Genomic DNA, 23,299 nt, shown 5'->3' with positions numbered 1-23,299 from the left:
TGCTTCGTAAATATATAATCATATTTATAAAAAAGTAGATATGTTCATATTCTACATCTATACATGCATGTAACTGTGCGTCTAAAAAAGGCATGTACTCTGTAAATTTTTTACGATAATAGATGTGCATTTTTCTTGCAATTTAGACGCTCGGATAGACGTGCAAAACAGAGGTATGAAAAAAAAACCAGAGAGCGTGTGGCTTGCACTCTTTGGTTTTTTCCCCCTATCAACACCAAATTGTATGATTAGAGAAAACAGAGAAAGATTATTATACTGAAAGCAAAAGAATGTAGAGAGCCAAAGTCCATATATTGATAATAACACATGATGAGTGTACTGTGCTGAAATATTTGTACATATTTCGAAGATTTTTATACTGAAAACAAAACAATATATGTAGAACACAAAATTTCATATATATAGATGAAACGTTTTTACATGACGTGTTCTAGTGCTTATGATCTCAAGCGTGGTCATGGTCACAAGCACTAGTTAAAAGTAATACATGGTCATGGTCATGGTCATGGTCATGGTCACAAGCACGATTTTTGTCGTGGTCATGGTCACAAGCACGATTATATTGCTCCTTCGTGATGAGTCCCTCCTCGTAGAAATACTACCAAGTGGATGCTCGGTTATGACCTCGATGGTAGCCTACCTCTCTAGAAGTAGGCATCCTACCAACGATATGATACTACAAAACAATTTTAACATACAACGTATTAGAACACACTACATAATGAATTGAAACAAATTATAAAATTTAATTTAAAAAAAATAAATCAAATAATACTTACAAACTCAGCCTCCCATGACTCCTTGCCATCCGATCCATAATGCGACGATCCCATGGCTGCCATCTGGATACGTCGCGCCTCTGCATACTAGCGACTTGTCCTTTTCTTTGCTGCTCTCTTCTTAGCCTCTTTCCACTCCCTGTGGTGGCAATTGGGTGGTTGGCCATATCCAGGGCGCCCCTACCCTTGTCTCCGCAGTGACTCCTTGACGCACGTCATAAGGTGAGACATCTTGTTATGAAGCGCGTCTCTCACCTTTGACCGTCCCCAATTATCTGAGAATCGTGAATTCTCAGGATTAGGATACCTTCTATGTACTGTCCGCAACATATCTTGCCACAAACTATTTTTTTGATGCTTGAAGGGAATCATACAATCTTTGTATGTGGCATGCACGACACTCCTCAAGTAGGCTATCACTTCCCTCCCCTCAGGGTTATGAAAGATACCACCAACATCTATGAGACAGAGTAGTACATTTGTAGAGACTCACCTCTCTCATTTCCCGGTGAGGGTGATCGAGAGCCACCTCCTAGGCAACCCCCACAAATCCCTCGACCTCCTCGTCCTCCCGTACGACTCTCCCTCCTCCCTCGACGGGCACTATCCTCCACCTCACTCGATGCACGTGCTTTGGCCGATCCATGTACTTTAGCTGATCCCTGTGCATTAACTGATCTATGTGTATGCATAGTGCATGGAGCACCTATTAGTAGAGGTGTACCAAGGTTTGGTGTGCCAAGGTTTGGTGTTTGTGCGGCAGTGCTAGGCAAAGATGTGATAGGTGTCCTAGACATGACACTAAAAACCTCCTCTGCAGTGGGAGGGCGACCAAGATAACTGGTCATCTCCCCCATGAATAGCTCCTTGTTCAGAAAACCTCCATAGATGACAGTCTAAAGCATGTAAAGAGAGAGAAAGAGAGAGAGAGAGAGAGAGAGAGAGAGAGAGAGAAATAAACAAAGAGAAAGTAAACAAGATTGAGAGAGAGAAGAAGAACTCACCTTCTTTGCTTATTTCGACAGGTGGTGGCTAGGTTGTACGCTCCTTGTCCTCCTTCTCCCTTCCCTTGGTAGGTTGCTTGATTCTTCTTCTCTTCCTTGCTATTTAGCTCTTATTTTGTACTCTTTGGCTCTTCCTTCCTCCTGTCCTCTTTTTACTCTTATTTCCTACCCTCATTGTCTTCATGAAGTGATAGATAGACATGATTAGTGATGTCGAACTCGAATTGCAGAAAACGCGCAAAAAATGCAGGAAAGCACTGGTTTGAAAAGAAAGCCACAACTTTTTTTAATTTTTTTTAATATTTGCATAGCGGGTCTGTAAGCGCGTGTAATTGCGCATCTATATGCATAGATAAAACATATTACACGCGCTGATAGACGCACAATTACAATTAAACTGATTAAATGCTAGCTTATGGTTGTTTTTGGATCAACATGACTTTCCTAGTATTTCAATATCAAAATGTTTGTCTCCATGTTGTAAGTAGCAAAATATTTAGGGAATATGACATATATACCAAATGAAATCATATATGTCCTTATGATTCAGGTGTAATTATGTCGTCATCTTCTACTAGTATGGGACATGCTGAGTCAATAAACAATACATCCTCTAGTGAGGATGAGACATTGTGTCTTCACAATCGAGACACTTGGCTACAACGAAAAATCAAATTGAGACCCAGTAATTTTTACTGCTTTATTTGCACAAATATTATTGGTCTATGTTGCGTCTTCACCATTAAACAAAACCTCCTTTTTTTTATTGAGCAGGATGCGGTACCATATCCTCAAATGGTCCCTCCAAGGCGTCGAGAGGCTGTGAAGCATCGACGCGAGGAGGCAGAGTCCTCAAGAAGAGTAGAGACTGATGATGATGGTAGCAACCCTCTTCAAATGCCCCATCAAGTTTTGGAGGAAGAGATTTTGGACAACATGGTGCACGATTTATTTTCCCATGAGGTTCAGGGAGAGGGCGCCACTATAGAAATAGATGACCCACTATACATAGTGTCGAAAACTCCATTGTACAAAGGTTGCACATACTCTGTTCTACATGCATCTCTCAAGATATTGAACTTACAAACCATTTATGGATGGAGTAGTGCTAGCTTGAATGCATTATTGAAGTATATATCATTTGATATTAATTCATAAATACTTCTAGACAATATTCGCGGTTTGTTAACTCTGTTTGCACAATATATGCAGATTATTGTCACAAATGCTTCCAAATGGAAATAAATTACCAACTAGAAAGGAGCAAGCAAGGCGTTTCTTGATATATCTTGGAGGTCTCGATTACATTAAAATCCATGCATGTGTCAATGATTGCATCTTTTTTCGTGGAGATCATGCATCTGCATGACAATGTCCTATTTGTGGTGAACCAAGATACAACCAAGAGATGAAATCAATGGATGTGGCTCGTAAGGTTTTGTGACATTTTCCTATTATTCCACGTATTCAACTTATGTTTAAGTGTGAATCTATTGCGAGACTCATGTCATGGCATGCTAGTCACCATTCAAGTGATGGAAAGTGGAGAATTCCTTCAGACACACCAGCTTGGCACCACATAGACAATTTGTGGCCTACTTTCAAAGAAAAGCCCAGAAATTTGAGATTTGTTCTAGGATTAGATAGAATAAATCCATTTGGCATCAAAAGCACCTTATATAGTGTATGACCAGTGGTATTGGTGAACTGTAATATCCCTCCGTCCATGGCAATAAAAAAAAGGACATGTAATGTTGTCCCTTTTGATACTTGGAAAACACAAAGTAAAAAACATGGACATTTACTTAGAGCCTTTGATCGAGGAGCTAGAAATACTATGGAGAGGTATTGAGGTGCAAGATGTGAGTGCATCATTGTCCTCTAGAGATTTCACTTTAAAGGGCATGTTGTTGTGGACCATGCATGACTTTCCAGGCTATGGGGAGTGTTTAGGTAGTTGCGTACTCTATTTTATTCATTCTTACCCTTAATCAAATATATGTCATCATTAACCCACTTATTTTTACAGGTTTAACTACATCAGGATATCATGCATGTCCAATTTGCGGTCACTCTCTGGTTTCTTCTAGACTGACACGCTTGAAGAAGGTTATCTATGACAATCATCATTGTTTTCTTCCTATTGACCACCCCAAATATACACCCCCCACTAATGGAAGAACTCCACAATCTCTGACCATTCAAGATTGGAAGGACACTTGGACACACGCCAATGATCATCCTCCACTCAACATGAGTCGGTAACTAGTTTAATTATTTTGTTTGTCTTTAAAGTACACTCCATTATGAGAACGAGAAATAATAAATTGTTTGTGCCTTAGATTGTCTATATTTTTTCGTCTCCCATATTGGACTGAACTCAAGATCAATCACCTGCTGGACCCCATGCATATATTCAAGAATGTTGCCTCTACATTATGGGATCACTTAATCGGGGCTCGTGATTCTGTCAATGTAAGGGAGGATTTACGTAGCATTGGACGTATGAGATGAGCTTGGCCACGTATCAGACCCAGAGGAAAGATCGAGTTACCGCGTGCACCTTGGATGTTGTCGAAGACCGAAGAAAAGATGGTGAAGCAGCATATATGTAGCTTTTGAACTCCCACAGGATATATGAGATGCCTCAAGAGAGCCTTCATAAAGAAAAAGAAAAGAGTTGTGGAGCAACTATCCGGTTTGAAGTCTCACGATTGGCACACAATGATTCAGGTAAGGATTTTCATAGTCATAAATATATTAATTAGTGGAGTAACTATGTAGACTAATTAACAATGTATGAATATTTACATACAGTTCATCCTTCCTACTAGCATATCCCATTATGTTTCGAAAGATGTGCATGATATCATTTACAAGATGGGTGAGATCGTGGGATATGTATACATTATACTTATTTTTTAGTTTACATATTACATACATCACATAGTAAACTTGCTTGAATTTATGGACAAAACTAATCATCGTTCTCAATTACATGTTGGTAGATTTGTGAGTTTGAAGGAAATTGATCCAAATACGTTGCAAGAGGCTCGAGTATTGTCCATTGAGGTGGTTTGTTTGGTGGAGGAAACTTTTCCTCTCTCCATTTTGACTATTCAAGTACACTTGCTCGTACATCTGATTAATGAGATCACAATTTGTGGGGTAGCTCATGCAATGTGGATGTTTTTTCTAGAGCACTTTTAAATGAAAACCCTAAAAGATTTTGTAAGACAAAATGCACGGCCCGAGGGAAGCATGGCTGAGGGTTGGTTAGTGCAATCATCCCTTGTACAAATCTCTGAATATCTTACTAAAGTGGACCTCTCTTTACCACGACTATGGAAAGATGATGAAGATTTGAGGATGACCTCTATAATACCTCAAGGAAAAGGAAGGAGCAAAGTGCTAATGAAAGAGTAACTTTGTAAGTTAAATGTATTTTGTGTGCTTAACAGCGAAGTAATGAGAAAATGGGTGACACTATATAAAGAAGCAAGGGCAAGAAGAGTAAGCGAAAGACAAGCATTTTGTGCTAGACATAGACGTAATGTCCCATATCTAGAACATTTAAGTACACATTCACGTCATATTGATATAGATTGGCTACATGAAGAAATGGAGAAGATGGAAAAAGAGAAGGCGATGGATATATCGCAAGAGGAGTTGGAATACGCATGAGATTGCTTATTAAAGGTGAGACATACTTATAATTAAATTATCTTTAGTTATATATGATATAATAATTTCACATGTTTCGTCTTTAACTAAATCATTAATATGATCTCAACAATGTACTACTAGTGCACATTGTTCAATGTTATTTGTGTGAAGGCAAACATTTTCGAACTCAACGTATAGATGATAAGAGAAATACCCAGGATTGTGGTATCCTTGCAAACTTCCAGGATACCAATGGCACCATGGAAGGTTATTGTGGCTTGATCCAAGATATTTTGAAGCTTGTCTTTAGGCGATTTTTTATATATGTACTAGATGTGAAGTGGTTTAAAGAAGTAGTAACAAAGGGTGAGCATTGCACAATTAGACGTCATCCAAGTGGTTTTGTAGTGATTGACTCTACAAAATTTCACCAAGGCAAGAATGACACATTCGTACTACCTCAACAATGCAAGCAGGTATATTAGAAGCTATTTATTTTCATATATATTACTTCTTGATACATTCTCAAAATACAATAAATATCTAAGTTGCTTACTTTTTATTTTTTAAGTGCAGGTTGTGTATCGCCCAACGGTAAACAATAGCCGATGGTGGTACCTCATCCCCATATCTAATCATTCAAAACCAATATATAGCAATGCTACCAACATAGAGATAGTTGATGACAATCCAACAGTCAATGATTATACACATGATGATGCCATGATTGATGATATACATGATGCAGTGCAAGATGATCCCCGCGAGGATGTTCAAGGAAGGGCAGAAGAGGATAACAATATGGTTGCAGATGATGATGAAGAAATTGAGCATAGCAATACATCTGACAGTGGAATAGACTTATTTGTTTCATTGCCTATTGGTAACATAGACCTAGAGGTAGATAGTCTAGCAAGGGCCGATCTCATTGAAGATGAGATTGATCATTCATTGTAGTATATATAATTAGTTTTGAATAATTTGATATATATTTGTAATACTCAGAAAGAAGTAAAGTTGGTAATATTCAAAAAAATACTAGCTGTTAAGATGTTTGGTCATATTTAGGGACTTTATGAGAAATAAAAAATATGTGCATTTATTTTTGTATCTATAAGCGCGTTTAAAAATGCGGGTATATAGACACGTTCTATATACTAGCGCCAATAGACGCGCTGATAAATGCGCCCGCTATTACGCGTGTACAGTGCACGTCTATAGGGCCTTTCTCTTGTAGTGCAATTTACCTATAAGCTGATCTACTGAAAATAAGATTGAATCATTGCTAATCAAAACCCATTGCAAATGATGGACATAAGAAAACATGAATCCCATCAAACATAAAAGTTACTAATTAAATGAATAAATTTTACTACCACAAAATATAACAGATTTATATATAAATTGAGCTACATAATCTCTACTCTACCTTGTGTTAAGTGTTGCAACAACAATTGATCCTTAAGTTAGAACTAACATCAAATCCTATTGTTAAGATAGTAGAAAAGGGATAATGCAGAGAGGAAGAAAGAGAGTGTGTGTGAGTACGCGAGAGAGAGAAATAAATGAGCACCTATCCAATCTTGCCCAAATTGATCTCTGCAAAAGACAATAGCAAGAGTTAGTATTTACATGAAAGTATACTAAAAAAACAATAGAAAAGAGGAAACACAGAGAGAGAAAGAGAAAGGGAGAGAGAGATGAGCACTTATGCAATGTCATCCAAAATGATCTCTGTACACTACAATAGAAACGAGGCATAGACGCGCATGTTAGACGCGCAAAGTCGGGTGCGTCTATCACAGCGTCTATAAGTGCATATAAACGTGCATGTAAATAGACACGAATTTTGCGTCTATATATCCGCGCAAATAGACGCTAATATAGATGCGCCAATAGACGCACAATTATTTAACCACCTAAAATTGCAATTCACATAATTAAAAAATCAAAGTTAATAATTATTTAACCACCTGAAATTGATTCTTGAGCATGCACGTGTGCGCATGATAAAAACCATAGAATTAAGAATACACATTGAATCATTGAATTAAAAAAACAGAGTTAATAATTACTTTTTCATTGCTCTCTAATGAATGGCAGTTTCTTTTGTTGACAAGCCTGATATAAGTAATTAGCGGCAAGCGACGGAAACCTTACAATTAGTAGCAAGCATTGCAATATGTATCTCGTAATTTCTCTACGTACTTGAAGATGATAAAAGATACTTCCTTTTTATTATGGAAAATTTAATTTAGCTTTAAACTTGACTATTGATTCTTGAGTATGCACGTGTGCGCATGATAAAAACCATAGAATTAGGAATACACATTGAATCAATAAGAAAATTAAGTATGTTACAGTGAATGATCCATCTCATCTTCAATGAGATCAGCCCTTGCTAAACTATCTACTTCTAGGTCTATGTTACCAAGAGGTAATGAAACAAATAAGTCTATCCCACTATCAGATGTGTTGCTATATTGCTCAATAACTTCATCAATATCATCGACAATCACATTATTGTCTTCTTCTGCATTTCCTTGAACATCCTCGCGAGGTTCATCTTGTACTATATCACGCATATCATCCATTATGGTATCATCATGCACATCATCATTAATTGTTGGATTGTCATCTGCTATCTCCATGTCGGTAATATTACCATATATTGGTTTTGAACGATTAGATATAGGGATGACATACCACCATCGGTTATTGTTTACCATTGGATAATACACAACCTGTCTTTGAAAAACAAAAGAAAAAAACTTAAGTACTTATTATATTGTGTATATGTATCACATGTATACATATACAAAAATTAGCCTTTGCATATATACCTGCTCGCATTGTTGAGGTAGTACTAATGTGTCATTCTTTTTTTGGTGAAATTTTGTAGAGTCAACAATTACAAAACCACTTGGATGACATCTGATTGTGCAATGCTCACCATTTGTTACCACTTCTTTAAACCACTTCACATCCAGTACATATATAAAGAATCGTCTGAAGTCAAGCTTCAGAATATCTTGGATCAAGCCACAATAACCTTCCATGGTACCATTGGCATCCTCGAAGTGAGCAAGGACACCAAAATCTTGGGTATTTCTCTTTTCATCTATACGTTGAGTTCGAAGATGTTTACCCTCACACCAAAGTGCATTTAATAATGTGCACTAGTAGTAAAAGATAAAAGATCAAACATGTCAATTATTTATATAAAATAAAACTTATAAAAATAAATTAATTGATAGTATGTCTCACCTTTGATAAGCAACCTCGTGCATATTCCCACTCTTCTTGAGATATCACTACAAGGAATTGGGCAATTAGTGGCGCCGATTAGCGATGGCGGATATCGGCGTCGCTATTAACGTCGCTATTTGCGTCGCGTCGCTATTTACGTCACTATTTGCGACGCAAATAGCGACGTTAATAGCGACGCCACAGGAAAAAAAGCGCGGCCGAAACCCGAGCGCCGTTTTCATTTCTTTTGCTTCGACTTTTGAGAGCGAGAGCGAGGGAGAGAGCAAAGGCTTTGTGAGAGAAGAAGAGGAAGAACACTTACTGCCGCCGCCGCCGCCGCCGTTGTTCGCGAAGGAGAGGAGCAGCTCTCGTTGCAAAGAGAAGCCACCCCACCTCATTGGTGAGTCTCCCTCTCTCTTTCTTTTTCTTGTTGAAGGTTTAAATCGTTCTCTTTTGCTTGTTTAGGAGAGGAAATGAAAGAGAAGGAGAGGGAGAGGGAGAGGGAGAGAGAGGGAGAGAAAGAGAGGGAGAGGGAGAGGGAGAGAAAGAGAAAGAGAGGGAGAGTGCATTATCTCTCTCTCTCTCTCCCTTTTGCTTGTTTAATGTTTAAATTACTTTCTTTTTTGCTTGTTTAGGAGAGGAAACGAGAGAGTAAGAGAGAAAGAGAGGGAGGGGGAGAGGGAGAGGAAGAGGGAGAGAAAGAGAAAGAGAAAGAGAAAGAGAAAGAGAAAGAGAAATAAAGGTAGAGGGAGAGGGAGGGGGAGGGGGAGAAAATGAGAGAGGGAGAGAAAGAGAAAGAGAAGGAGAAGGAGGGAGAGTGCATTCTCTCTCTCCCTTTCCCTTTTGCTTGTTTAATGTTTAAATCACTTTATTTTTTGCTTGTTTAGGAGAGGAAATGAGAGAGAAAGAGAGCGAGAGGGAGAGGGAGGGGAAGGAAAATGAGAGAGGGATAGAAAGAGAAAGAGAGGGAGAGTGCATTGTATCTCTCCCTCTCCCTTTTGCTTGGAGGATGTTTAAATCACTTTATTTTTTGCTTGTTTAGGAAATGAGAGAGAAAGAGAGATAGAGAGGGAGAGGGAGAAAAAGAGAAAGAGAGGGAGAGGGAGAGGGAGGGGAAGGAAATGAGAGAGGGAGAGGGTGAGGGTGAGAGAGAGTGTGTGCATTCTCTCTCTCACGACGGGTTTGGTTGTTTGTTGTTTGAATCACTTTCTTTTTTGCTTGTTTAGGAGAGAGGGAGAGGGAGGGGAAGGAAATGAGAGAGTAAGAGAGTAAGAGAGAAAGAGAGAGAGAGGGAGAGGGAGAGGGAGAGAAAGAGAAAGAGAAAGAGAAAGAGAAAGAGAGGGAGAGGGAGGGGGAGGAAATGAGAGAGGGAGAGAAAGAGAAAGAGAGGGAGAAGGAGGGAGAGTGCATTCTCTCTCTCCCTCTCCCTCTTGCTTGTTTAATGTTTAAATCACTTTTTTTTTGCTTGTTTAGGAGAGGAAATGAGAGAGAAAGAGAGCGAGAGGGAGAGGGAGAGGGAGGGGAAGGAAATGAGAGAGGGATAGAAAGAGAAAGAGAGGGAGAGTGCATTGTATCTCTCCCTCTCCCTTTTGCTTGGAGGATATTTAAATCACTTTATTTTTTGCTTGTTTAGGAAATGAGAGAGAAAGAGAAATAGAGAGGGAGAGGGAGAAAAAGAGAAAGAGAGGGAGAGGGAGAGGGAGGGGAAGGAAATGAGAGAGGGAGAGAAAGAGAACGAGAGGGAGAGGGAGAGGGTGAGAGAAAGAGAGAAAGAGAGGGAGAGGGAGGGGAAAGAAATTTAAGATAATAGACTTATTGATAATGTTATGCAATGTGCTTTGCCATGGGCCACGTACATTGGTAACTCTTTAAGATGGCTTAAAAATGGTCAATTCCTTCATAATGTCCAAGTAGGGGATCTAATTGTGATATGCATAATTCATTGTTTTTGTATTAACTTTATAGGCATGCCAAATTAGAAATCATGCCAACTAGTCAATGGAAGGACTAAAAGAAAATGATACCCTAGCTAATGGTCATTAAGGTACTTCATCAAAATGAACCCAAAAGTATTGTTATAGAAGAAGAAACCCTTAAATTGAGTATAGGATAATTTCTCTCAGGTCTTATGACTATGAGTAGGATTGATTGAAATAAATTTTATTACTATAGTTATTAAATTTCATAGATGGCGCGCATTAATTTTAAAATGGATTACTTATACTTAAAGCCGAGATATAACAAATAATTATCTACCGGGACAAACAAATCCTTGAGCATGATACAAGGCCGAGATATAACATCGGAAAATCTCTCAATTACTATATACAATGCAAGATTTATGGTCAACTTGCAACTTGACGTACATCTCCATAAAGCTATCCATTTAAGCCTCGTTTGCTGTAATGTAGATAAGATAGAAAACGAAGAAGGTCTTATTGTTCAAGACCGCAAGACGTATCTTAATCAACGTATCCCATGTCCTTGCTCTCAATGCAAGTTGGCAATTAGACGAAAACGCCGATTGTCTATAGAACACGTACGATGATTTGGCGAGTTTCAATCTGAGATCATTGATCAGGCGATTGCGGATTTTCAGCAAACGGTAATTTGAAGTTAATATTAATCATGCATTGTACTCTCAAGCTAATTGAAAATCATACACAATAAGATTGGGTCTTGTTGGCAAATTTTCTATCCAGGGGGGTGATGTCTCGACCCAAGGGGGAGTGCACCCTTTGCGGCCAATTAGAAGAGTTCGTGGACGTGCGATGGATGGATTAAAGGAGCCAATCGACCACTTGCAAGGCCCATCTATACCGTCAATGCCAGAGGAGACAGACAACCTTCCCGACCTGCCTACAATCTTGGAGCCTGAGATGGAGGCAATGATGGATGCATTGATTCCCATGGATGTTGAGACATCTGACCCGCTTAGAGAGGAAGCATCCATACCATTATATGATGGGTGCGGAGTATCTCGGTTGAAGTCATTGCTTGCACTTTTAAGTGTGCAAGCAAAATACGGTTGGAGCGATACGAGTGTGACTGAGTTATTCAGGTACCTTGCACACAGGCTTCATTGATTTTTTTTTAAAAGTATTATTGCAAACATTTGTGTTTTTTCAAGGTGTGTTATGATTTTTTTCAGGTTATTGAAATATCATATATTGCCACCTGCAAATACGATGCCTGAGTCTCGTGATGATGCATGACATGTTTTACGGAAGCTTGGCATGGACTACAATAACATCCATGCATATATCAACGACTGCATATTGTTTCGAGATGAATACGAGACTATGGAGACATGTCCAAAGTGTGGTGCTCACAGGTATCGACAGGACTTGCAAGGGCAAACCATCCCTCAAAAAGTTCTCAGACACTTTCCGCTCATCCCCCGCATAAACCACATGTTTCGCACGTCTGCCATGGCAAGCTTGACAACATGGCATGTGCAGAATAGGTCCACGGATGGAGTTCAACGAATATCAGTGAATTCACGCGCATGGAGCCACATTGACTCTACCTTCCCAGGCTTTGCGCGAGAGCCAAGGAATCTTCGGCTCGGTCTCACCATGGATGGTGTGAACCCATTCGGTCTGCACTCGACTTCTTACAGTGTGTGGCCTATAGTGCTTGTCAACTACAACATCCCTCCATGGCTTTCTACGAAGAAAGGACATCTCATCCTTAGCTTGCTCGTCCCGGGCCGCTACAAAGTAAAAAATATGGACGTGTATCTTCGTCCATTAGTCGATGAGCTTAAGATTTTGTGGGAGGAGGGGGTCACGGTGCAAGATATGAGCAGGCGCGATGGTCGACGGTCAGCCAACATTCGAGCCATTCTCATGTGGACGATGCATGACTTTCCGGAATTGGGAGAGTGCTCAAGTGAGCAGACCTTTGTTCTCGTTGGTAATATCTATATTTTATTTCATTCAATCAAGTATTCACTAGGTCGTGGATCGCCTTACAGGTCTGGTTACCTCAGGTTATCATGCATGTCCATTGTGTGGGCCACAATTAGACTCCCGAAGGTCACGAACCATGAAGAATATGGTATATCAAGGACACGCCGCTTTCTTGCCGGAGGATCATGAACTCAGGGAAGGTTTTCTTGGACGACCTCCAGCACGTATGAACGCTGCAAGCTGGTATGAGCTGAAAATGGTAAACCTGGAATCACATCCAAATGGAATGCGACGGTTCTCAGTTTTCTACGAGTTGCCATATTGGACCCACTTACAGGTCAACCACTTGTTGGATCCCATGCATATTTTCAAAAATGTGGGCAGCTTGCTATGGGACCACATCACAGGAAAGAGAGACACTATAGGGTCACGAATGGATTTAAAGGAGGTAGGTAAGATGGAGGCGCTTTGGCCGCAGTCGAGTGCTGAAGGGGGAGTGCAGCTTTCTCGCGCTCCCTGGGTTTTGTCTACCAAAGAAGAGCGCATTGTGAAGCAAGTAATCAAGTCTATCCGCACTCCGATGGGTATGATGCGTTCTCTCAGGTCCGCATTTTCTAAAGATGACCAAATGTCTGGGCTAAAATCCCATGATTGGCATAAGATATGTCAGGTTTGTGAACAGAATGGATTTTAATTAGCGTGGACACTTTGAAATTTGAAAAGTGACCATTAATCATAATGCTTTCTCATTTGTGGCAGTTTGTCCTATCGATCGCGATCGCGGGATGCCTTACTCCAGAAATTCGCGGGGCCATTTACAAGTTGTCGACTTTGGTGCAATGGATCTCACAGAAAGAGATTAAGACGTCCTCTATTGAATCCGCAAGGCGGGGAGCAGTTGAGACGATCTGTCTCTTTGAGAAATACCTGCCCACTAGCATGCTCACGATACAAGTTCACCTTCTTGTGCATCTTGTGGACGAAGTGGAGATTGCTGGACCTGTCCATATGCGATGGATGTTCTTCCTGGAGCGCTTCATGAAAACCCTGAAAGGCTTTGTGCGACAATGAGCTCGTCCAGAAGGTAGCATGGCGGAAGGTTGGTTGGTGTCAGAGGCGTTAGTGCATATCTCACACTGGCTACCAACGGTGGAACCAGACAATGAAATGCTATGGACGCTGAACGACGATGATAGGCTGACTGGAGATGTGGTGGTTGGAAATGGGATAGAAAAAAGAATGAATGCCTCAATGGAAGAGAAGGTGAATCGCTTTTGTATGTTGCACCATGCCTCCATGGAGACATGGCTCGCCAAGTACCAGATTGCAAGGCAAGATTGAGAGGAAGCGCGAGCTGAATTCCGATGCAGTATGCGTCACCGACCGATTCGATATCCCAAAGGCATGGAGGAGATGCCACGGTTTATGTCAACACGATGGTTGCATGGAGCCTTGACCGCAGCATCCAGTGAAGGGACAGAGATCTCAATGGAGGAGTGGGAGTTCTTGAGGGGATGTAGTCCAAAGGTAATGAGGGGTTTAGAATGTGTCGTATCTAAATTTGCTTGCTACATCTAATTTGAGTGTTTCAATGTGCAGTACAAAATATATAGTGCAGCGTGGTCACGCGGACGGCATTTTCGGGTGGAGCGTATTAACAAAATGCGCTCCACAATGGACAGTGGTGTCATGGCAAGGTTTGAGCAAGAGAGCCGGCGACGAGCAATGGATCCGAACACGGTTATGGATGAGATGGAGTATTTTGGGAACTTGCAAAGTATTATTACGGTGGATTACCGTAGCTTCTCCATGATACTATTCGATGTGCAGTGGTTCAAAGTGGTACTTGGAGGAGCTGGAACAACAGTTCGACGAGGTCTATCTGGATTTCTCGAAATAGATTTCGAAAAAAAATGGACGGATTTGCGTAACACCTTTGTGTTGCCGGCCCATTGTGAATAGGTACAAATAGTCATTTGCTTGCTAATTGTAATACGATATGGTTTATGTCACAATGGTTTGAACTCGCTTTGTAAGTGTTTGTGAACAGGTAATCTTCTATCCAAACCCCCGACAACCTCGATGGTGGTATGTTATACCTTCAACTCCTCGAGGTGCGAGAGTATATGATCAAAGCGATGTTCCAAGCATAGATGAAGAAAATATGCAAATAGAGGGATCGATATTACAAGGGGTGGAGGCCACCGCAAGCTTGGAGCCCGCATTGGCTAACAATGATGGAAATACAAAAGTCGTAGAATTTTTTGAGAACGAGGCAGACTCGTTCTTTTGTGGTGACATGTCTATCAACCTTCCAGTGTATGCAGAGTTATGTCAAGAGATTAATATGGGACCATAGAATACTTCATTCTTGGAGAATTGTATTACTCAATTCATTGTTTAGATATTCCATAAAGGTAGATAAGATATGCATTTTGAGAGGGATTTTTCAAAAATGATTTATATTCATGTGCTTTGTATAGTTTAAATTGATTATTCTAACATCATTTTTTATCTGTCCAGGTATCGACATTTTCAGGATGAGTCGAGGGATGAGCGATGAGGAGTTTCAGGACATGATGGCACGCATGTCTCCAGATCAGCTCGCGAGATTCAGAGAGATGGCAGATCAGGAGCTGTCTCATTCTTCGTCAGGGCGCTCTACTAGATCAGCTTCAGCGCGATCAGATGCTTTAGCTTCGAGCAAACGATTTCGACGCTCGCGACTTGGGCCAGAGGGAGGGACTGCGACTGCAGGAGGATCAGGGGGGTGCTGCTGTGGAGACACGGACGTGGTGTCTCCGTCTCGTCGTTCAGCTGGAGCTACATCACCTCCAGGATTTGTCACACCTGTGGGGATGTCCACTCCAGTTACTCCGGCTTTTGCGCAACCGTCACGGCAGATGGCACGCCTTTTGGTGGCACTCCTTTTGGTGGCACCCCTTTGAGTGGCACTCCGGGAGAGGGTACCCCCGTCAGTACACCGGATATACAGGGATCTCCTGGATATGCCCAGGAGCGTGGACGGAGATGGTAGAGGGCCCATCTTAGGCAGACTCCTAGGGGTTATGGATACCTAGTGGATAGTAGGTCAGGAGCCATCATCATGAATGATGAGGGGAGGAGGGTGATGGCTCGCATGAGGGAGTTATGCCAACAAGTTTTTCGGCACAACGTCCTGGATCATTGGAGGAACATACCGGAGGGGAGCAAGGACTACATAGTAGCATCCTTGCACGAGGAGTTCCCAGTGCCAGCCGCAGTAGATAGATTCTCTATGGGCTGGATGATGGATTGCATGCGTGCATACATGTCACATAGACGATCTGACGCACGCAAGGCAATCAAGAGTGGGGCTCCAAAGCCCGAGTGGTTAGATGCAGACGACCGGCGCCGACTGAGGGAGGAGGCTACAGATTCGCCAGGACGTTGGAGTCAGTAGCGGGAGGCGGCGAGGGCACGAATCGAGGCCGGATCGGTGCATCATCTTGGGAGTGGCGGCCACAGGATATATTTGGAGGACTTTGTAAGTTTCTCTTTTGTTTTGCTTTTTTTTTTTTTGGAGATATTCTTTGTACTGACAATCATGTTTCTAACAGTTAGCATTTTGTTTTCTTTGCAGCACTCCGTTACAAATCGCGATCCGCAAGGCCTTGAGACTCGATATGCAGAGAGGCACGGTCTCAGGGCATTGATCGACCGATTGTACAGACGTGGCGGCCCTGTAAGTCACTCATCTTTCTTGTCCGTAGTTACCATGAGATATTTGAATGCATTATTATATGGTGGATTGATATGTTGTTTCTTTTTCTGCAGAATTTGTTTGATGCTCCTTTGCAGCGGGACAAGCTTTCGGGGGACGAGGATTTGTAGCTCGCCCTTGGATCCTTAGAGCTCACACACCTTTAGTTTTTAGTCGCCTGATCTATGTAGACATTTTCTATGTATTAGTGATATCGTTTCATGATTGTACCAATTGCATTTTATGCGATCATGTATTTATTTCATGTATCAGTTTTATGATTTCAGTATACATTCTTTTTGTTTGCAAACACTTTGTATGCAGCAGTGCAGAAATGCCACAAATTTTTTTTTTCTCTGTTACCGTCGCTATTTGTGTCGCAAATTTACTGCTCGTGTCGCTATTGGCATCGCTATGAGCGTCGCAAATTCTCTGTAATCGTCGCTATATGCGTCGCTTTATTAGCGACGCATATAGCGACGATTCTATGGCGTCGTCAATAACGACGCTTTTTGCGACGATGGGGGCAAATTTTGTTATTTGTATTTTCATCGCTTTAAACGTCGCTATAAGGTCTATATCTTATAGTGTATATTAATTTCCTCCTCTTTTTCCATTCTCTCCATTTCCTCATGTAACCAATCTATATCAATATGACGTGGGAGCGCATTTAGATGATCTGAAAATGAGACATTACGTCCATATCTAGTGCGAAATTCTTGTCTTTCGCTTTTTCTTCTTGCCCTTGCTTCATTATATAGTGTCACCCATTTGCTCATTACATCACTATTGAGCACACAAAAACTATTTAACTTACAAAGTTCTTCTTTTGTTAGCACTTTACTCATTCCTTTTCCTTGAGGTACTATAGAGGTCATCCTCAAGTCTTCATCATCTTTCCATAGTCGTGGTTGAGAGGGATCCACTTCAGCAAGATATTCAGAGATATAAACAAGGGATGATTGCACTAACTAACTCTCAGCCATGCTTCCCTCCGGCCGTGCTTTTTGCCTCATAAAATCTTTCAAGGTTTTCATGAAGCGCTCAAGAAAAAATATCCACCTCACATGAACTGCCCCACAAAGTGCGATCTCATCAATCAAATGTACGAGTAAATGTAATTGAGTAGTTAAAGTGGATCGATGAAAAATTTCCTCCACCAAAAAAACCACCTCAACAGATAATACTTGAGCATTTTGCAATGTATTTGGATCAATTTCCTTCGAGCTCACGTATCTGTCAAGATGTATGATGTGCTTGTTTATTTTTATGTAGAAATTCAAAGATATATAATGAAAAAATACAATGTATACACACCTCACAAGCTCTCCCATCTTGTAAATGATATCACGTACATCTTTGGATACACAATGGGATATGCTAGTAGGAAGTACGAACTGAATGTAAACAATATTCATAGATCAAATAATTAGTTGAGGAAAAAGTCATCATACCCCAAAGTTTACACATAGTTACTCCACTAATTACTATATTCATGGTTAGAGATACCCTTACTTGAATCATTTTGTGCCAATCGTGGGACTTCAAACCAAATAGTTGCTCCACACCTCTTTTCTTTTTCTTTATGAAGGCTCCCTTGAGACATCTCATACATCCTATGGGTGTTCGAAAGCTATATAAACATGCAATCTTAGTGGTAAAAAAAAAAACAATGAATACCGGTGATTTTTCTTGGTCCCATTCTCCATACAAGCTAAGGTGTGACATTGCAATTCGACGTGCTCGAAAAATACACCCTCGACAACGATCACACATGCATTTAATTTTTCGTCGTAGCCATGCATCTCGATTGTGAAGATGCAATGTTTCATCCTCACTTGAGGATGTGCTCATTGACTCATCAACTTGCACCACACTAGGTGATGATGACGTCGACATGATTAAATCTAATTCATAACAACATCAAAATATTTGTCATTCATATGTTTACATAAGATCTTAATTTTAAATACACAAAAATCATCATAAATATATTAAAACTTATGATAAGAATACACTATCAAAATTTATCTTTTAAAAAAAATTTATGATAAAGCCTAAATGTGCATCTATATCCGCGTTTACATATGCGCCTATATTGGCGTCTATTTCTGCATCTATTTTTGCATCTATACTCGTGTCTATCTGAACAATAGACGTGCATATACACACAAAAATAGACGCACACGTCAAAATTCAAACCATACTTAAATCATTTCTTTTCAAATTGCGCCTTTCCTTTCTTGCGTTTTTTGCGATTCTAAAGCTTGAGTTTAGCAGACATGCAGTCTCTTCATGCCTCACCTAGTCTCTTCATGCCTCACCTCCTCATGACGCACCTCTTCTTTCATTTCAAACACACAAGAAGGGAAAAAGGAAAGCCAAGGAGAGGAAGAAAGAGAGAACAAGAGAGAGGAGAACAAGAAGAAGCAGCAAGCAAGCATCAAGGAGAGTAACTTACTAAGGAGAGGAAGAAGGAGAAGGAAGAAGCGCCACCACCCGCCACACCAAACACCCAAGGTGAGTCTCTCTCTCTCTCTCTCTCTTTGTTTCTCTCTCTCTCTCTCTCTCTCTCTCTCTCTCTCTCTCTCTCTCTCTCTCTCTTTGTTTCTCTCTTCCTCTCTCTACTCTGTCTGTGTATTTAGGGTTTGTGATTCCATTATGTATTGCATTTTGTAAATCATCAATGGCTGTCGTCGGCCTAAAATCAGCCGACCAAGCGCGTCTAATAGCGCGTCTACATTTCAGTATAGACGCAGATATAGACACGAAAAATATTTTCTCTCATAGCGTCAGAGGGCGCGTCTTAGAGCGAGTGTACTGGCACGTGTGCTCTGTAGTGTACACGCGATGATACATGCGCTAGACAGAAGGTTGACCTACAGTCTACACGCGATTATACACGCGCATTGACGTGGAATGTGCGCCTGACAGCACGTCTATACTGCATCTTAGATGTGAAGATAGACGCGCTGGACAGAAGGTTCACTCTGGAGCGCATCTAAGGGCGCGTCTAACCTACAATTTAGACGCGGGGATACATGCGCCAGGTCTCCCAGTTCTGATAGTAAACAATATATTTTTGCAATGATGAATGTGACCAATCCTATGTTTGTGTTTATCAATTTTCTTGTTTATGAGAAGCATTAGCACTTAAGTTTTATGCTCAATGTCTAAAGAAAGCTCTTTGAAAATGTAGGTAATATATGATTTTTTGTATGCAAATAAATTTATCTTTTTCCTGTGTTTTTTTTGCAGATGTCGTATCCTGGTTCATCTAGCAATGACCCGGATTTGGATCCCATGAACGATACATTGGCCTCCTTTGGCAGGGGAGTCAATGCATTTTTTGGAGGTTTTCCTAGTAGGGAAAACTTCATGGGAGAGATGACCAGACACCTTGGCCACTCTCCCACAGCGAACAAGGTGTTCAGTATCATGTCTGGGACGCCTCTGACGTCTTTGCCTGGCACTACTTCCCAGACTCCACATGCAGGTACTCCACATGCAGGTACTCTATATGTAGGTACTCCATATGCAGGTACTACATGTGCTCCACGTGCATCGGCTGAAGCATAAGCATCTGCAGAAGCACGTGCATCTGCAGAAGCTCGTGCTTCCAGCGAGGCAGAGGGTAGTCGACAGAGAGGGAGGAGGGAGAGTCGAGCGGGAGGACCAGGCTTGTGTGGGGGTTGCCTAGGAGGTGGCGAGCAATCACCCTCACCAATAGATCACGTAGAGGAGGTTGTACACCAGTACTATAGAGTTACAGATGTTGGTGGCATCTTTCATGATGATGAGGGAAGGGATATAATGGCGTACATGAAGAGCGTCGTGCATGCGACGTATAAAGATTATTTCATTGCCTTCAAAAATCAGAAAAGCGGCTTGTGGCAGGAGGTGTTGAGGGCAGTCCATAGGAGGTACCCAAATCCTAAGGGTCAGCGATTCTCGGATGATTGGGGACGCACAAAAGTGAGGGATATGCTTCACAACAAAAGATCCCACCTCATGACACGGGCCAGGGACTCACTGCGGAGACTGGAGGAGGGGTGTGGAGCCTATAGCCAACTACCTATGTGCCACCGCATAGAGTGGAAGAAAGCCAAGAAGAAAGCAACAGAGAAAGTGAAGAGTCGCCAGCACGCAGAGGTGCGACGGATCCAAATGGAAACAATGGGATCGTCGCATTACGGATCGGGCGGCAGAGAGTCGTGGGAGGCAAAGTTTGTAAGTATATTTTGATTTCTAGTTTTTTTTAATTTATATTTCTTTCAATTCTTTATATATTTTATTCTAATATATTGTGACTCATAATTGTTTGTATATATCTAAATGTTTTGCAGAATACCATCGTTGGTAGGACACCTACTCCTAGAGAGGTAGGTTACCATCGAGGCCATAACCGCGCAGCGATATGGCTTCACTTCTATGAGGAGGGTTTCATCACTGAGGACCAATACAACTGGGCCATGAGGATTCGACAGCCAGAGGAGGTATGTTTTTCTTACTTTCCTATTAAAAGTATAGCTAATTATAACTTTTTCTCCACCTTGTCTATATAAGCAACCCTGATCTTTTGTGTGTGTAGGCGAACCCGGATGTGGAGCATAGCGAGGAGGGGGATAGCGACGCTAGTAGCCATGGTGGTACTAGCAAAGATGTTTCCTCTTCAGATTCGTAGAGGAGCACCATACCTCCTCATGAGGCCTTCTTTTCTTATATATGTATGATATCTCTTTGAGTCTACTGCTTGCGGCCACGCTTTAGGTCGCAAGTACTTAAACTTCCCTTGTAAATGCTTTTGATATATAATGAATACATGGACTTTTATTTTCAATTCTCGTGCCCGTAAGATACATTGTCTTTTTCCCAAATGCACAATTTGATGTATGGGAGGGGAAAAAAAACCAGAGAGCATGTGGTTTGCAACCACATGCTCTCTGGTTTTTTTTTCAGTTCTGTTTTGCGCGTCTATCCGCGCATCTAAATTGCAGATAATCCGCGTTTATACGCGCATCTACAGTGCAGATTACACGCGCTTATACACGCGCTTCATAATTCAAAATTTTAAAAAAATTAAATATATATATTTTTTAAAAATGATATTTTTTGTTTTCCGTTTGCGTCTACCAGTGCTTGTAAAAGCGCGTCTACCAGCGTGTCTATATGCGCGTCTATATGCGCGTGTATATGTGCGTCTATTGCGCGTCTATTTGCGCGTATGTAAATTCGTTGATACATGCGATTATAGACGTGAAATGGTAGACGCGCAAATAGGCGGGCGGATAGACGCGCCCGTAAGAATTTCTCTATATTCAAAAATCGCGTCTAAATGTGCGTCTATGAGGCCTTTTTGTTATAGTGGTAATAAAACAATAACAAGGGTTAGAATTAACATTATATTGTATTGAAAAGATATTAGCAAAAAAAAAAACCAAACAGAGAGAGAGATTAACACCTTTGTCTCTTGCTCCAAATAAACTCTACAAGAAAACAACAATTAGAACCAACATTAAATTCTATTGAAAACACAATATAAAAGAGAAACAACACATAGAGAGAGGGGGGAAAGAAATGTGTGAGAGTGAGAGAGAGAGAGAGAGAGAGAGAGAGAGAGAGAGAGAGAGAGAAATGAGCACCTCTGTCTCCTTCCCCAAACAACCTCTACAATAAAATAACAATAACAGTAAGAAACGACATCAAACCCTATTGAAAAAATAGCAAACAAGAGAAAATGCAAAGAGAGATGGGTACTTGTGTTTTGCCAAAAATCTGGAGCTGCATGGAGAAGAAAGTGCGGAGGTAAGCAGAACGCTCAAAACCCTAATTATTCTCAGCAGGAAGCTAATTCAATGGAGACGAAAATTCACAAGTATAGAGAAAAGAGGAAAAGTGGTCTATTGCTCAACTTTTGGGTCAAACTGATTTCGTGAGAGGGAAAAAAACCGAAATTGAAAATTCTCCAAGAAAAAGGGGAGAAATACGAGGTGAGATAAACTCAAATTTTGTATACTATTCATTCTCCCTTTTTTAAATCCCCCACTACTCCTTTTTTAATAGAAAACCCAAGATTTGGAGAGAGAAGATTCACCCTCCATGGATGTCAACATGTAGCCTTTCTATTAAACAATCCAAAAGGCCCACATCTTAAACTATATTACTTTTAAGGGCCTATTTGTGAGTTTATTTTTTTCCTAATGCTTGAAAGGGGATTTTAGTTATTGGGTTAAATGATTGCAGCTATGCAGATGAAAGAGCTTTCTCACACATTTTGATTGTATGGTTTACTCTACTCGAGGCTTATATACTAAGTCTATCATGATTGGTTCTGCAAATCTAGTGCTGAGGGTTAATAGTATACTGAGGTTTTCTTCAATTAAGGCGAGTCAGCAACAAGCGCGCAAAGCATGCATAATCAATCTACTCCAAACACTTTCATACACTTTTTTTAAAAAAAGAGAAAAGAAAAAGAAAGAAAAAGGGTAATGCTCTTGCGCATGATAGTGCGCTCTTGTTATTATTTCTTATTTGTATTCTTTATTACTATTTCTTATTCGTGTTAAACCACACATCTCTCTCTCTCTCTCCACAGAGACACACACACAATACTTGATCATAGAAGTGATGCATATTTGCTCCAAAATGCAATGAAGCTAACAAGCCCCATATAACTGACACAATAAGTCAACCAAACAACACAAGAGTCAACCAATATAGTAATCATCATATATTTGTGTGAGCTAGCACGACCTCTCTCTCTCTAACTCGCCCCCCATCGGACAATAACAGCCACTAAGCTAGTGTGAATACAATTCCGGGAGCAAGGATTCGAGGGTGGGAAGGGGCACAGGAGCGGGGTTGGGCCGGTAGATGTGGATGACGTAATAGTAGACGTCGTGGGTGGCATTGCCATAGTTGGGG

General features: G+C 40.9%; 1 protein-coding gene across 1 annotated transcript in view; it reads right to left on the bottom strand.

Moving 5' to 3' along the window:
* Positions 1-23,009: 23,009 nt before the first annotated feature.
* The window catches only part of LOC148033812 (uncharacterized), a 1,065-nt gene continuing 775 nt past the window's right edge, over positions 23,010-23,299 (bottom strand). Inside the window, exon 1 of the mRNA XM_087682361.1 lies at positions 23,010-23,299. This exon is cut by the window's right edge and continues 775 nt beyond it. Coding sequence (XP_087538487.1) covers positions 23,176-23,299 — 124 coding nt within the window. The 3' untranslated portion in view covers positions 23,010-23,175.

Source organism: Lygodium microphyllum, chromosome 7 (assembly GCF_053477565.2).
Source record: "Lygodium microphyllum isolate KBCC chromosome 7, Lygodium_microphyllum_v1.1.10, whole genome shotgun sequence".
Taxonomy (NCBI): Eukaryota; Viridiplantae; Streptophyta; class Polypodiopsida; order Schizaeales; family Lygodiaceae; genus Lygodium; species Lygodium microphyllum.
Note: the sequence above shows the minus strand (reverse complement) of the source record. Positions and strands in the feature narration are given on the sequence as shown.